At 38.6% G+C, this 14,622-nt stretch overlaps 1 protein-coding gene across 3 annotated transcripts in view; it reads right to left on the bottom strand.

The window, feature by feature from the left end:
- Positions 1-2,474: 2,474 nt before the first annotated feature.
- Positions 2,475-14,622, bottom strand: part of UMAD1 (UBAP1-MVB12-associated (UMA) domain containing 1) — a 108,580-nt gene continuing 96,432 nt past the window's right edge. For all 3 annotated transcript variants that reach the window (XM_074986207.1, XM_074986209.1, XM_074986208.1), the window contains one exon: positions 2,475-4,114. In XM_074986207.1, coding sequence (XP_074842308.1) covers positions 3,857-4,114 — 258 coding nt within the window. In that variant the 3' untranslated portion in view covers positions 2,475-3,856. The remainder of the gene's footprint in view (positions 4,115-14,622) is intronic.

Raw genomic sequence — 14,622 nt, forward strand, 5'->3', positions numbered from 1 at the left:
CACATAGTTTCAGGTCCAGTTCTTCCCCATAGTAGTGCAGAGAGAAGAGACAACCCAAAGAATGTTTGAAAGAGGTATTATTCACAAAAAGTTGACTGTCTGATATACGTTCTACTCTTTCATGCAAACAATGCTTTCTTCCTGGATAAAATCTTGTAGCTCTTAAGAATTTACATTTTCTCCATCAATTTGCCAGATATTGCTGAAGTTAAAAAAAATAAACTACATATACATTGTACATCAGTGTGAAATACCAAGTAATTATACTGCTGAATATGCTCTTTGCCTTCCTTTTATATTGGTTCTAGGACTAAAGCTAACACATGTAGCCATACAAAGTGAAAACTTGGAAGCTTCAGCACTGAGATATCAAGTTTCAGATTGTACTTTTCAAGAAGTAGCAGCAACAGCGTACGTGGTTGTCTCCTTGGCCAATTTTTTGAACACCCTATTGTCTAATTCCATTTCTGGTTTTGCTTGTTGCTAAAGACACATTTGCAGGGACTGGTTCGTAATCAGCCTACCGTGGGGCTGCTCTGGATGCAATTATTCTTTGATTTACCATTGAGTATGTGGACTTTGCTCTGTTTTCCTGCATTTTAAAATTAGGGCTTTTGGAAGACTTATAGTCACATCTTTTTTTGAGGAAACAAAAGGTGTTTTGTTAAATTTGATTTATAACAATAGTCATAAGAAGGCATTATGCAGGGCAGCCTTTGCAAAATAAGACTTTATTAATCACAGATAAAACTCAAAGACTCCCCTGCAAAGGGTAAACTATATATTAAAAATAAAGTTCTGTTACTCTACCTACTGTAAGTCAACAGCAAAGCTTCCATTGTTGCCAATAAAACAGGATCAGACCCTAAATGCCTGTAAGCATTAGCTCTTGAGATAACACAGCTTCTCTTATCTTGAGATATTATTGATACTGTAACTTAAAAACTTAATCAGAAAATCAGCTTAAAGCATTATTTTGAATTCTTCCAGAAAGTTTGTAGAATGTGTAACAAAGGCAACTATGATACATGAGGATAATTAACGTGTTAATATTAACCATGTCTGCTTTGGAATTATTAAAATGATTGTATTTGTACGCTCTGTTAAATTATATTTCTTCACCTATAGTCAAATAAATAGTCAAGCCCCATTTTACAAAACTGTTCAGTATTTGTTAAATTGACAGACCAGTGACAAATATAAATGCATTCCAATATATGTACATCCATCTACTAACAATTTAACATATATGGTAATTGACACATACACAGATACGTATCGCTCTTCAGACTAAGGTTTGAATAGAGATAGCTATATTCTAAAACCTTTATTTTCTAATGATGTAATATCGTATCACAATAGTAGCAGACAAGTAATCAGGAGCTAATGCCTATAAATCTAATTATTTCCTAATAGATTTTTGGGGGTGTATTTTTCAGCTCCCATTGGGAAAATTCACTTTGTCTGGATACCATTAGGATTCTGTATACAGTTTCTATGGATGATGTCACTCAGGAGAGTGATTTGAGTCCCTAATCTTTTTAGAGAGAGGGTAATGATGATGTTTGTTGTATGTAAATTTTACCTTTCCAAACAGATACGGTTATGGCTATAGATGAAATGTTTGAACTACAAGCTGTATTTCAGGTCATGGATTTGTACTCTCCTGTGCTCATCTGCCTTTCCCTCCCCCCGCTTTCCCTGTGCAGTTGAAGACTTATTAGTCTCTGAGCATTTGAGAGGATTCTAATGAGTATGTTTTAATGTTATAAAATATCTTACGTAGCTGGATAGACAAGTGGAAAAAAAAGTATATTTAAACATCAACAAATGTGGAAAGAAACCAGTTCTGTGGGTTTGTCAGATACTCATCTCTGTTTTGCAATTCTGTTCTTGGAATGGCTGAGTTGGGGACACAGATCTGTTATTGGATGAAAAACAATATGAACAGGATTATGCCATTTTCAAGGCAGGTAAAAGTTTAAAGGTTAAATGCAAAAGAAACTTGAGAATTGAGTTTAGCGCTGAAACCAGAACTTAATTAGCGTCCCCACTAGCCAGGGAATTCAGCACAGAAATAGGTTCTAATCAACTTATTAAAAAGCCTGTTTTCCCTCTGTGTGAAATCTTAGCACTTCCTGAATCACAAAAAGTAACCTCAGAATATGGTGTCATCAATGCCAGATGTGCCACTGCAATCTCTGGGCAGAAAACAGAAAATAAAATATGAAATGGATTATTCATAATGTTATTAATGTAAAGCTCCGTATTGTTTTAAAAAAGAGGCTCTTATCCTTGATATGTTAGTGGCACTGAACATTTTCTTGATTATCTAAACTCATTGTGTCTCCTCTCCACACCCCTTTGTTGTTGGGATAATCCTAACTACCATGTATTACATACACAAGAACTAGATAATAAAGCCATTCTCTTACAGCTTTAAAAATAAAGAGTCATCATGTTAATTTATTGCTTAACCACAGCTTTTATTTAAGTGCAATATATATTTTCTCTGGAAACAAGTAGCTCAAAGCATGTTTATAAACAGGCACAGACTACAAACTAATGAAATGCACAGGTTTTCAAGAAAAAATATCTGAGAAAACATGGTCATTTAAAAATGTGGTTACAACATAGATTCTCTATTATTTGCCGTATTATTATCCTAAACACATTAAAAGCACACAAATATGAAAATCTGTAGGTTTTACATATCCTGCCACACATTTCTTAAGAAAATAGCCACTTACAGTTGGCACAGTAAATAAGCATTTTCTGATAGTCAAAACAAATTAAATCTTGCATATGGCACAGAGAATTAGTCATATATATCACAAGTTACGTCAGTAAGCAATTCATTGGGCAGCAGCTATTTAGCTAGGTTTTAGCTGTAATAAAATATGGATACTCAAGGCTTGAAATGAATGTTTAGGTATTTAGTTGGGTAAGGAACAATTTAATGTTTTCTAGTAGTTAAACACTGCCATCTGTGTCTTTGGGCCACAATTAAGAAACAAGGTTATGACCATTAAAAGTACATATCCTGAGATTTCTTTCTTTAGGGGCACAGAGGTTAAAAAGGAAAAAAAAACCTGATCTATGCATAAACCAAGAACACATGTGGCAGTGAAAAAAACCAGCAAATGCAGGACTGTTAGTAAACCCTTGAGAAAGAAGAATGAGAGACTGAAGTGACATAGTAAGATAGACAGCAAGGTCTATTGGTAAAGGAGAAACTGACAAGTTTTATGCTTTGGGTATGGTACATTCTATCAATCATGCTAAGAAAGTTAAACCTGTAGACTTTCTTTAGAACTTTAAAAAACAGCATTCAAGACTGAAGCATTGGTTGCCTATTTTGAAGCAAAATAGCATGACTTTATTTAGAGTCAGGATTCATTTCCATCCCAGGAAAGAGCAAAGCTAATCTAAAAGAAATATGTACAACAGGCTTTGCATTTGTGGCCTCAGATAAAATATCAAATGCTGCAGAAGTCCAAGAAATCACAGTGAGAATAATGAATTGTCTGCACTTACAGTCCACTTATTGATAGTCACCAATATATATGCTGATGGATGGTTCTCTTACTCTGAATTAAACAAAACTAATATTTCTGTTAGACTATTTTAGGAGCAAATTCAGTATTTTAGATAACTTACTTAAGAGTAACATAAGACGATCTATTAAGGAATAACACAGTATGAGATTTTAATTATTTCAGTTTTTACGAATGTGTTATATAGATGACACACCACAAAAACATTTAAGTAGTTAAGTTACAGAACAAAATACTGGTGTAATTATCTTCAAGTTATCAAGGAACAAAATTCAAAGGGAGAGAAAGATAAATAATTTTTATAAATCACAAAGCACTGAATTTTCAAGTGTAAAATCATACCAAAATCTTGCTAAATTATCATTGATGTTGTAGGAGAGCAATTGATCTGGAAGGCCATTAGAGTTGTCCTGTACTGCTAGCACATGGGGTGCTAGGGTGAAGGGTACATCATTGAGGAACTCTGACATTAAATTATTGCTTTCCAAATGTTGATTTGTCTCATTTCCCTCCTCAGCACCCACTACAGTCAAATGCGAGTGGCTTCCTGTATTTGACTAAGGAAAACAAAGGAACAATAATTTAACCACTGCAAATTACGAACTTCAAGCTTTGCACATGAAAACATGATGACCTATTTAAAAAATGCAGTAGTGGTTGGTTGGGGTTGACTACAATTAATATTTTTAAAGCATACTATGGCAATTCCTTAAGTCAAGCTTAGTTGAGCCGAGGCAGTAGTAACGCATTTTTCTGAATGAATAATGGCAGGTTTTCTGGCCACATAATCCTACTGTACAACTGCAAACATTGATTGACAAATACACCAATGACGATGTAGACTTCTAATTTAAAATTGATCTTGCCCAAGCAGTTGGGTATGCTTGTGATGACCACACAAGGTGATTGTGCATGTAACCAGAAAAACAAACAAAACACACAAGTAGTTCTTGCATATATTACCATCAGGGATTATTGAACAAGCACTGATAAAAAGAAAAATCTGGGCATTTTACTTCAAAATCCTCAATGCAGATTTAACAAATTACATAATTCATTAGATGGGACACATGGGTCTTGACTTGCTGTGTGACCTTAGATAAGACACAATCTCTATCCTGTAGTTCTGCTATATTTAAAACAGACAACTTAACCCCTCCTTACTTTGAAAGCACTTTGGGATCTTTGAGTGAAAAACACTCTTCAGGAGGTAAATATTACATTTCTATTTATAGCTTTAAAGCACCATACAAACATTTGTTAATAATTCATAGCATCTCTGGGAGCTAAGTGATTACTGTAAGTACCTCCATTTTATAGAATGGCAAACAAACATGTTAAATGACTTGTTCAGATCCAGTTAGCGAATAATGACAGGGCATAGCAGAACTCAGAAATTCCTGTCCTAGCCCCATGTTTACTCCTTTAAACCATTCTGGTATACAAGTAAATGCAAATATAGAAAAACCTAAAGAATATTTTTATACTGTGGAAGGAAAACATGTAAAGTTTGATGATCAGTGTGAACATAAATTTTCAACAGTTGGACAAGGTTTGAGATGCATGACTCCAAATAACTTTAAAGGGAATCATCTTAAAGCTAAGCTAAGCAATGAAAGATCTCTGTGCCAATGGCACATACCTATGGTTCTTGTGGCTGCTTGGACTCTTGGTTCCAGAGAAAATATAAGAGGCAGTTGAATCTTTTGGCAAGGGGAAGGGGAGAGGTGGCATTTTCCCATTCTAGGCAGGACTGGAGAAGGCTGGAAGAAATCTGATAGCAAATAGATGCCTCTCAACCAATAATGGATAAACAAACAATACAAAACTGTGCCTACTAAAATGATTAGTAGCAGTGAAAGTGTTAACGTTTACAATTAATTATGTTTCAGAGTCAACACTCTTGAGATTAATAAGTAAGTGCTGTCCTCTCACAGCTACTGTTTCAGAATCAGGAAGAGAGTAGTCCATCCCACTTACAGTTGGAAGCCTTTCTTTACAATGCGAAAAGCTAGAAATTTAAAGCTTAGGACCTACTATACAAAATCCACAATCACGGAATATATATGACCACTCACATGGGGTTTGGACATGTTACAAAATATCTTCTAATATCCTGAGGAACAAGCTTAGTAGCCAGGGCAGATACTAAAGATGGTGTTCCTCTGTTCATAGGCAAAACCCTGGTGAAAAGAGAACCTCTCACTCAGGTGCTGGGATTCAGTCTATGTGGCTATTCTGAACTCAGTTTGTGGTCTCTCCTCTTCTATACCTGCCTGTGCTGTCAAAGATGAAGGGCCTATCTTCTGAAGAAGGACTATTCTCTGTCTTTGAGTTCTCATATCACATTCTAGGGCTTCCTGTCAACAGAATGAGTGTATGCTTGGGTTACTACCAGTCTAATTGACCTTCACCCAGGCCCTAGGCTGTTGCAATATGGGGTTTGTGTGTGTCTGCTACTCAGCTCTCTCCTTGCCTTTTCAGATGCTACAATGGATGTGTTTCTTTCATTCTTCATTTCATTCCCAGCCTCACTTTTAGGGTTCTGCATTTTTGTGAATAGCTTCAGTACTTGCTTGTGCTGTTGCTCACAGTTTGGAAAAGAATCAGAAGAATGAAACTGACAGGTTCTGGTCAGTTTCTTCACTTTTGTCTCCAGCACCTAAGTAAGAGCAGTGAAAACTGACAAAAGAGTATATTCAATTTTTAAATCCGTTGAAGATTTCTAAAGCTGCAAGGAACAGCTGAAACAATAAAGCTGAAAACATTCTTGCACTGGTTTCTACTCCAAGCTTGGGTGGTTATCTTTGCAACTATCAAAGCCAGAGACTTTTTTTTCTGGTTAAATAAATCAGGTTATAAAGCAGTTCATGTCATTGGGAAAGCTTCCTACTTGGCTTGAGCAAACAAGGAAGTGGATTTCCAAGTTTTGCATGATAAAAGAATTCACACCAAAGTAACGTAAAATTATCCTGCCTACATAGACACTTTGTCATTTAAGAACTTTGACTATCAGAAGGAAGACAATTTAGCAATTCAGTTTTAGTTTATGAAAGGAACAGTAAAAGACGAAGTATCTGTATCTTTCATTTCTAACCTTTATAAATAAAAAGGCATGCTTCCCTTTAAACTCTACCCTGCACATGCATCACTGTGACTTCTTCTCTCCACATAACCATCCTATCAGAGTTTAAGAGGTAGTGGCATCTGCTTGCATTACGTGAGCCTCATGCTGGCAAAAACAGAACTGAGTCAGAGCACAGTAAACAGAGATTAGAGAAAGGTGGTATTGTAAGAGTTTGGTTATAAGGGGCATTCACATAGTATGTTTTTCTCACCTTTTTTAGGTAAAAATGAGCCCTCACTTGCTTTCATGATCCCATGGCCTCAACGATAATCAGAATTCCCTAGATTCCTATGTTTGTTTGGCAGACTACACTCTTGAGAGCAACTGTGTACAGCCTAATTGGCCAACAAAGTGGATGAATTCGATTTACAATGCAAATTAGAACCTTACATGCCAAAATTAGTTTAAAATGAGATGAAAAAATACAGGCATGTGGTACATAGAAAGATAGTTACACATCCCATCTTTTCCCATGTAATAAATATCATGTCTGTGAAAGGTGCAAATTCGTGGGACTGGAAATGATGGTGCAAGACTTAAAAAAACAGACTGCCGATATACTTCAGCCAGTGGTTGAATTAGAAGGACAGTAATCAGCAGCATTTTACCCTTAAGCCTGCTTTCACCATACTCCCAACCCCCACAATTTTCATTGACTGAATCTTCCTTGTCAAGTATTTTTGTATTACATAGATATGCATGTGATTTAATTTACAAATGCAAAATTACAAGTTTAAGTCTGAACTGCAGGGAGAAGAGCAGCCTGGGAAAGGTAGAGGCTGCAAGAAAAATATATTGGGACATCATACTGTTTACCCAGCTAGTCTGATCCCTGATTTCAGCAACACTATGGAGAGACTCAGAGATTTGTAAAATGGTTCAAACTGAGGCTTAGAGATGTGTTAAGTGGTTTAGCCAATGTCACAATGTTAGCCAAGGCCAGAAATGGGATCAGGATCACAGTTTCGGTCCCTTACATAAACCACTGGAACAGTATCATCAGTAAAACCGAGTATTTTTTTTTTTTTCTATTTAAAGATGTTCACATTCTCTGGCTTCTTTATAGTGAGTCACACAACACACTATCTTGCTGAAAGAATTTTCCTCCTCACTGTTGTGGGGAAATAAATGTCTCTAGAGGAGCGTAGATGCCATGAATAAAGGGAGGTGGTCACCGTTTCCTGATTCCATTCTGATGGACCCTGGCATCACTTAAACATGTAGGTGCTTTTGGAATAATGCTTCTGCCAGCAGAAAATCAGGTGGAACAGAACCTGGCTCTCCCTCCTCTCACGTCTCCTTCTCTTTATGCCAGCTCAGGTGTGGAAGATGGTGGTAATGCACGATGAAGCCCCCACTCCCAACTTCACATTCACTGAAATGTATCATTACACAGGGAGAAGTCCCCGGGGGATTTCTTAAACAGGGAAGTTCACTTTAAACTGTGTGAGCAGAACAAAGTGAACATAGCCAACTGAAAAATCAAGCCCCAAGTTTGCACTTTTTAACTCCTTCACTACTGTTGAATACAGCCAGGAATCTGTTATTAAATTCAGCTCCATTTTTATCATCTTTTTTTTATGGTATTTCCCACTTATGTACTAGATAATGTACACACACATAATGAAAGAAGTCTCAGCTCTGAATAGCTCACAATTTCTGAAAAATAAAATAAAATAAAATAAAATTACTGTTGACGGTACCCAGTGCATGATATGATGTTCCTTTGCAGTAAAGAAGTTGCATCAGAATGCCTGCAATATTAGGTAAGTTCTTCCATACACAACTGCCCTAAAGCTAGGAATATCTTTATGCTCCAAAACCTTGACAGTGTCCTTTAACTGACTAAATACATTCCTCTCTCTCAGACTCCAGACAAACAACTTTAACACCTAGCACAATACCCTCAACTCCCAGATTTTATGCAAACTACAGCAGCACAACAAAGACAACTGGATACTCTAATGGAGTATTTTATCAGTTTGTTAAAATCAACAGGCTGGTTACAATATATAATTCATTACAAAACTGTATTAGAGAATCAAAGTTGAGGTTACAAAATGGCTTACGTTTTCACACATGTATCCTTCAACCACATTATTTACAGCAGCAAGTCTCAAGAATTTGATATCCCACATCGGCTACACAGGTTTCTATTTAAATATCTAATTTGTTTATCCAGTTTAAACAACTTCTGAAATACAATGCATCCAAATCATATTCTCGGTACATTTCCTAAACACTGGCATATTGTGGTGCATCAGCCTACTAGAATAATATACAGTAAATTCTTTGATACTCAGCATCCATGGGACTGGGAGTTTGACAGGTAAATATTCTGGATAAGAGAGAGTTCAGTACTCACGCTGGGGGGAAGTGCAGGGGAGCCTGCCATCTGCACTCACACTCAGCATGGAGGGATGCAGGGCAGCACTGAGTGGGATGCCGCCCCCCCACCCCTCAAGGGACAGAGCCATACATAAACCTCAGCTTCACCTCCCTGTACTTTTCTTTCTGGCTCTGTGCTCTGTTGTAGGTTGGCCATGGGCATGGGCAGGAGGAGGCAGGTTTGCAGCTGCCATCTCCCAACCCAGGGCTCTGCAAAGCCCTCCAAGGTGGAGCCCACAGCAGAGTGAAAAGGTGTGGGCACCATGGGGGAAGCTGCAGCTGGCTCTGGAGTGGGTCCCCCCTGCGGTGGCCAGCTTTCCCCTTTAAGAGCAGGCAGCTCCCCGCGGAGTCCACCCAGGCAGACATGGGGTTCATACCAGAGAGGTAGTGCCTGTTATCTCTTTAAATTGTTAGCTAACTACATGATTAATGGGGCTAGATTAAGCATGTCTTTTTAGTTTCTTTAGGGAACAGGATGCCAAGACATGTGAGGTTTGTCAATCACCATCTAAATATACCTCTAGGAGAGCGGCTTCCTACTTAGTCAATGAGATTTTATTGCTGCCAACTTATTACAGTGTATCTCGTAGCCACCACCAGGGGATACGGACAGAGAGTGCACAGGAGTTCTGACAGTTATTTGAGAATGCCAGTTACTCAAATGCTGGTTAAACAAGAGTTTACTGTAAATGAAATGCACTCATAATACCACTACACAATTTATGTTTCATCAGATGGATTTATAAGAGGAAATGGAAACACAGAATTAACTCACATAAAAAGGGCCCGTTCTTCATCAGTGAGCCAACATACTTGTTTCAACACTCAAGGCATAAAATAGAGGGTAAAATAGATGGTATGTGAACAGGAAGGAAGATATGCCCAGTATACACGTATGCATAATGCTTAGCCATCATGACTATTGGACTGGAAAAACAAACAGCTGAGTTTTGCAAAGGTTTTTCCTGGTGAAGGAGGAGCAATGACAATGTGACTCTTAGAATGAGTTTGTTGGCTGCTACTTTGTTTTGTGCTTGCTTTCTTGCCCCGGCCAGTCTGGAAGAAGTTTTTAGTGTAGTCTTACTAGGGGAGTGAGTGATGAGCCTAGCAGGCCAGTAGGCAAAGCTGAGTTTCCTAATCATCCTCTAGCTTGCCATCCTTCAATCCCTAATTCCTTTAGGATCCCTTGATGCGGATTTGGCTGTAACTCGGGTAAAATGGAGGTTTAAAAAGCCAGTTCATAAGCAACCAAAAAAGTTAGCAAAACACAGGAGTTTTGGAGGCAAGTTTAGAGAGGGAGTGTGAGAGCCCAATTCCTTAATAAAAATTCTTTATGCTTCAGTAATGCTCCCCCTGCCAAAAACCATGAAATACACACAAAGAGTAAACATACCCAACAAAAAACACTGCAAAGGAACAAACAGCACAGGAAGAAGTTGAACAGCAGAGCAGGTGACTACCCATTTTACTACCCTGAATGTAGCAGGTGGCGCGTGCGTGCGTGCGTGCGTGTGTGTTCAGTGCAAAGAGGTCATTGCTCTCAGAGACACTGTATGGGCCCTTGAGACCAAAAGAGGCTGAACTGGAGGCGATAAGAGAGACAGAAAGGTACACAGACAAGACTTTCGGGGATTTGGGTTCTATGTCTAGTTCTGACACAGATTTGGCCCTCTCCAATTTACATAAATATTAAATATGAACAGCAGGAGCACCAGCCACCACAGATGTGGGCGAAGGTGCGTGGAGACCTGGCTTCATGCCCCTGTAATGGGTGGAGCTTTGGGCAGAAGAAGCGGGGCCAAGGGCAGTCAGCCCTCAGCACCACCTGAGCATGATGCTGCCCCACAACCCTCAGAAGCCAGGCAGAGCAGCAGAGTAACATCTCCACGATATCTCAAAGAGGCCTAGCGCTCCCAGCTGGCGCCACTGCCACAGTATCAGAGGCAGTGGCTGGGAGCTCCAGGCTCCTCTGAAGCAGTGGGCCCCTGTGCGGTTTCTCCCCTTGCTCCTCCCTGTTGGCAGGCCTAAATCTGAAAGAATATGTGATCAGTGTGTTGGTCAAAATGAGAGACCTGCAATGTTCGAAGTCTAAGACACATAACAGTGATAAATTTGATTTCTATTTCATTGCCAATTATTTAGGCTTTTATTTAAAAAAAAAAGAGTCTTGAGACTAGTTAGCACCCAGAAATATGCCACAGTAATATAATGAGAAGCCACCACGTTCTGATACAGCTGACTGGCTGATGTATGGTCAATTTGCACTCATTATGCTCTATAGTACAAAAATGGGCCACCAAGAAATATTAGTTCTTTTCAAAAGGCAAGTATACTCAGCATTATCTGATCCCGGTTTGGTTATATGGATTAAAATGTTGAGAACTTGGGCTACCTGACTCAAAAGAGAAGGCAAAAGATATTATAAGATGATTTGATAGACACTGATACACACCATCCTAGGACTCATGCTATCATCTCCGGGTTTTACACCAACAACATTATTAAAAATGGCAATATAACCCCCTAAAAAAAAAGACAGACACGAAAGTCTCAGTGCTTTACTGCAACTTGATACTAGTGGCCAAAGGGGAGAGAAAACCACAAGGCAATCCCCATGAATGATACTAACAATTAAAAGTAGGGCTACTAAAAGAAAAGCAAATAGAAATCCACTCCAAATTATATTTAAAGATCAGCAGTGGCAGATTCCCATGCTATGCTAAAGCCGTGGTAATGCACTGAATGGACACTCATCTTGAACAATCCCTTGCAAGTCTTCTTCCCTCCACAAGAATTGGTACAGGAAGATTTACCGTTCTTAAACCTCTCAATATTGCATCTTCCAACTGAATTCACCTACTGCTACACTTCTTTCCATCTCAACTCTATAAAAATTCTATAAAAGCGTATCTTCTTCTGCCTATTGAATATGAGCTGACCACTGCAATTATCTTGTTCTCATCTAATGAAAGCCTACAACTTGCCAGGATCGTTTAAGTAACACCTTGTTGGTGACAAAGTCAAACCAACTGATGCTAAGAATATACCATGAAGCTGTTACTGAAAACCATTTAAAACAAAAAGCAGTCAAGTAGCACTTTAAAGTGCTACTTGACTGCTTTTTGTTTTGATAGTGTATAGACTAGCACGGCTTCCTCTCTGTTATTATGAAAACCATTTAGTTTTCCCTTTTCATCTGTTTTTAAACAGTCATGTTTCTGCTCCATGTAACAGGCTTTTCGTCCTTCTTGCTTTGAACACTTGTATCTTAGTTGTAATACAGACATGATGCCATCTGAACAAAGGCTTTTGGCAGAAGACTGATCCAATACTAGGATTGCTTTGGATGTAGACCCTTGGGCTGTCAATCAACTACTTACCCCGACAGTTAAAACTATTTACCCACTCAACATCATTGCCCTCTACAGGCAGAGTTTCTGGGTTATCTGTTTCTGTTTTATAGGAAACATGCATAGCTTTGTCTCTATAACCTTTGATCTTAAGGACCATAAGTTTTGCAGCTTGTCCAATATTAGATGTAGTTTGTTAATAGTCTCTCCAAATAAAGGAATATCAGCTGAATACTCAAGATCCTCTAAAAGTGAGTACTTAAATGCTATACTTCGTACTTTGGCACCAGTCAATTTTATTAGAACATTATATTGTGTAGGTCAGAGAAAACATTTCTGTTCTATTCCCTTTCTACTGAAAACCAGTCTGTAATACAACTGTTGAAATTATTGAGCAGAGTGCAGAGAATAATAGGTGACCCTGCATTCTGATCACTCTGACACAAATTATTGCCCCAAGAGAAAATGATTCACTAATTGCCTTTCATTAGTCCAATCAGGCTTGTGAGCTTGGTGAGTTTGTGAGCCTGTTAGCCATTCAGCTCAAGACTGATGAAGAGACATCAGAAGGAAGTGTGAAGAGGGAGAGAGCAACAGGGCAGATGAGCCCAGGTTCAAAGAGACCTAATTTAAGAAAACACCTCTGCTTCGCTCAGGTTTGAGGAGAGGACCTACAGCCCAGGTGACACTGTAATTAATGTTGTTACATAGAACTATATGGGAGTCAGTGGAGGGAACTCAAACAGCATAGTGGATACACTACCAGTAGAAGCAGAGCCAGTTTTGGAGATATGAGTCAGCTGCAGAGCCTACCATGCTACACCATCACACAGCTAAATGTCCCATGGAATGTTTTCTCCTCTAGGCACATTAAATCCTCTGGCACTCCATTCTGGGTGTAGCTGTGTCCACAGTGCTGATTGATGCACTGAGCCTAAAGCCATCATACTGTCCATAAATGTGATGTTAACTTCCTTTCTGTTCCTCTAATAGTTTTTCAGTAACATTCTGCAAGTGACCTGTGCAGAAACCACACTAGAGTTCTGTCATTTTGGGGTTGAGACAATCCTTCATTTGTTCAGAAGCACAAAGAGGAACACCCTCCCTGAGACAGTCAGCGGCATCATTTACCTATAATTTGAGCAAAACAAATACTCTCTCTTTTATAAAAAAGGATGAGAAGGAATTTGGGCACAGTGGCAGGGTGGCTAAATGGAACAAGGATATTGAAGTAGAAATTACCACATCTGAGATAGAAGCCAAACTAATACATGTTAAATGGACCGATTTGCAGGCCCCAGATAGTCTCCATCCATGAATATTAAAGGAATTTTCACATGAAATTGCAAGCCAGATAGTAAGGACTTCTTCTGAGCTCATACACTCAGGGGTTGTACTCGATGCCCTGCTAATACATTTAAGAAAGTGGGTGGGGAGTGGGGAAATGACATGGGAAACTACAGGTCTTCTAGTTTGATCTCAATTGTATGTGAAGTTTTAGAACAATTTTGAAAGGAAGAGTAATTAAAGGCAAGGGTAAACAGGAATTGGGATAAAATTCAACATAGTTTTTAAAAAGGCAGATAATGCCAGACCAACCTAATCCCTTCTTTGAGAAAATCACAGATTTTCCTGACAAAGGAAGTGCGGTAGATCTATTCTATCTGTATGTCAGTAAAGCATTTCCATACAGTTCCATCTAAGAAGTTATCAGATGAACTGCAGAAGATGGGAATTAAGACAGGAGCTGAAAGGTGAATAAAGAACTAGATAAAGGGAGATTTCAAAAAGTCATACTGAAAGGTTAAATGTCAGAGTGGAGGCAGGTTGCCAGTGAAGTTCAAGGAGCAACTAGGACCAATCTTATTTAATATTTTTATTAGAGAACTTGGCACAAAAAGCAGGACTGCGACAATAAAATGTGGGTAATACAAAGTTGGAAGGTACTGTCAATAAGCAGGACAACCAGAATACAGAGAAAATGCAGTCAACCTTGAAATCTGGGATGGATTAATAGCGCAAAGTGCAAGATCATGTATTTAAGGATTATGATTTTTTCTGTAAGCTGATTTACCAGTTGAAAGCAAAAGTATGACTATGACTGCCAATATGAAGCAGCTGTGAAAAAAGGCTAACATAGTCCTAAGACACATTAAGGGAGATGTTTTCAGTAAAGAAAGTGTGGAGAGAGTGACTCACC

Source organism: Carettochelys insculpta, chromosome 2 (assembly GCF_033958435.1).
Source record: "Carettochelys insculpta isolate YL-2023 chromosome 2, ASM3395843v1, whole genome shotgun sequence".
NCBI classification, from domain to species: Eukaryota; Metazoa; Chordata; order Testudines; family Carettochelyidae; genus Carettochelys; species Carettochelys insculpta.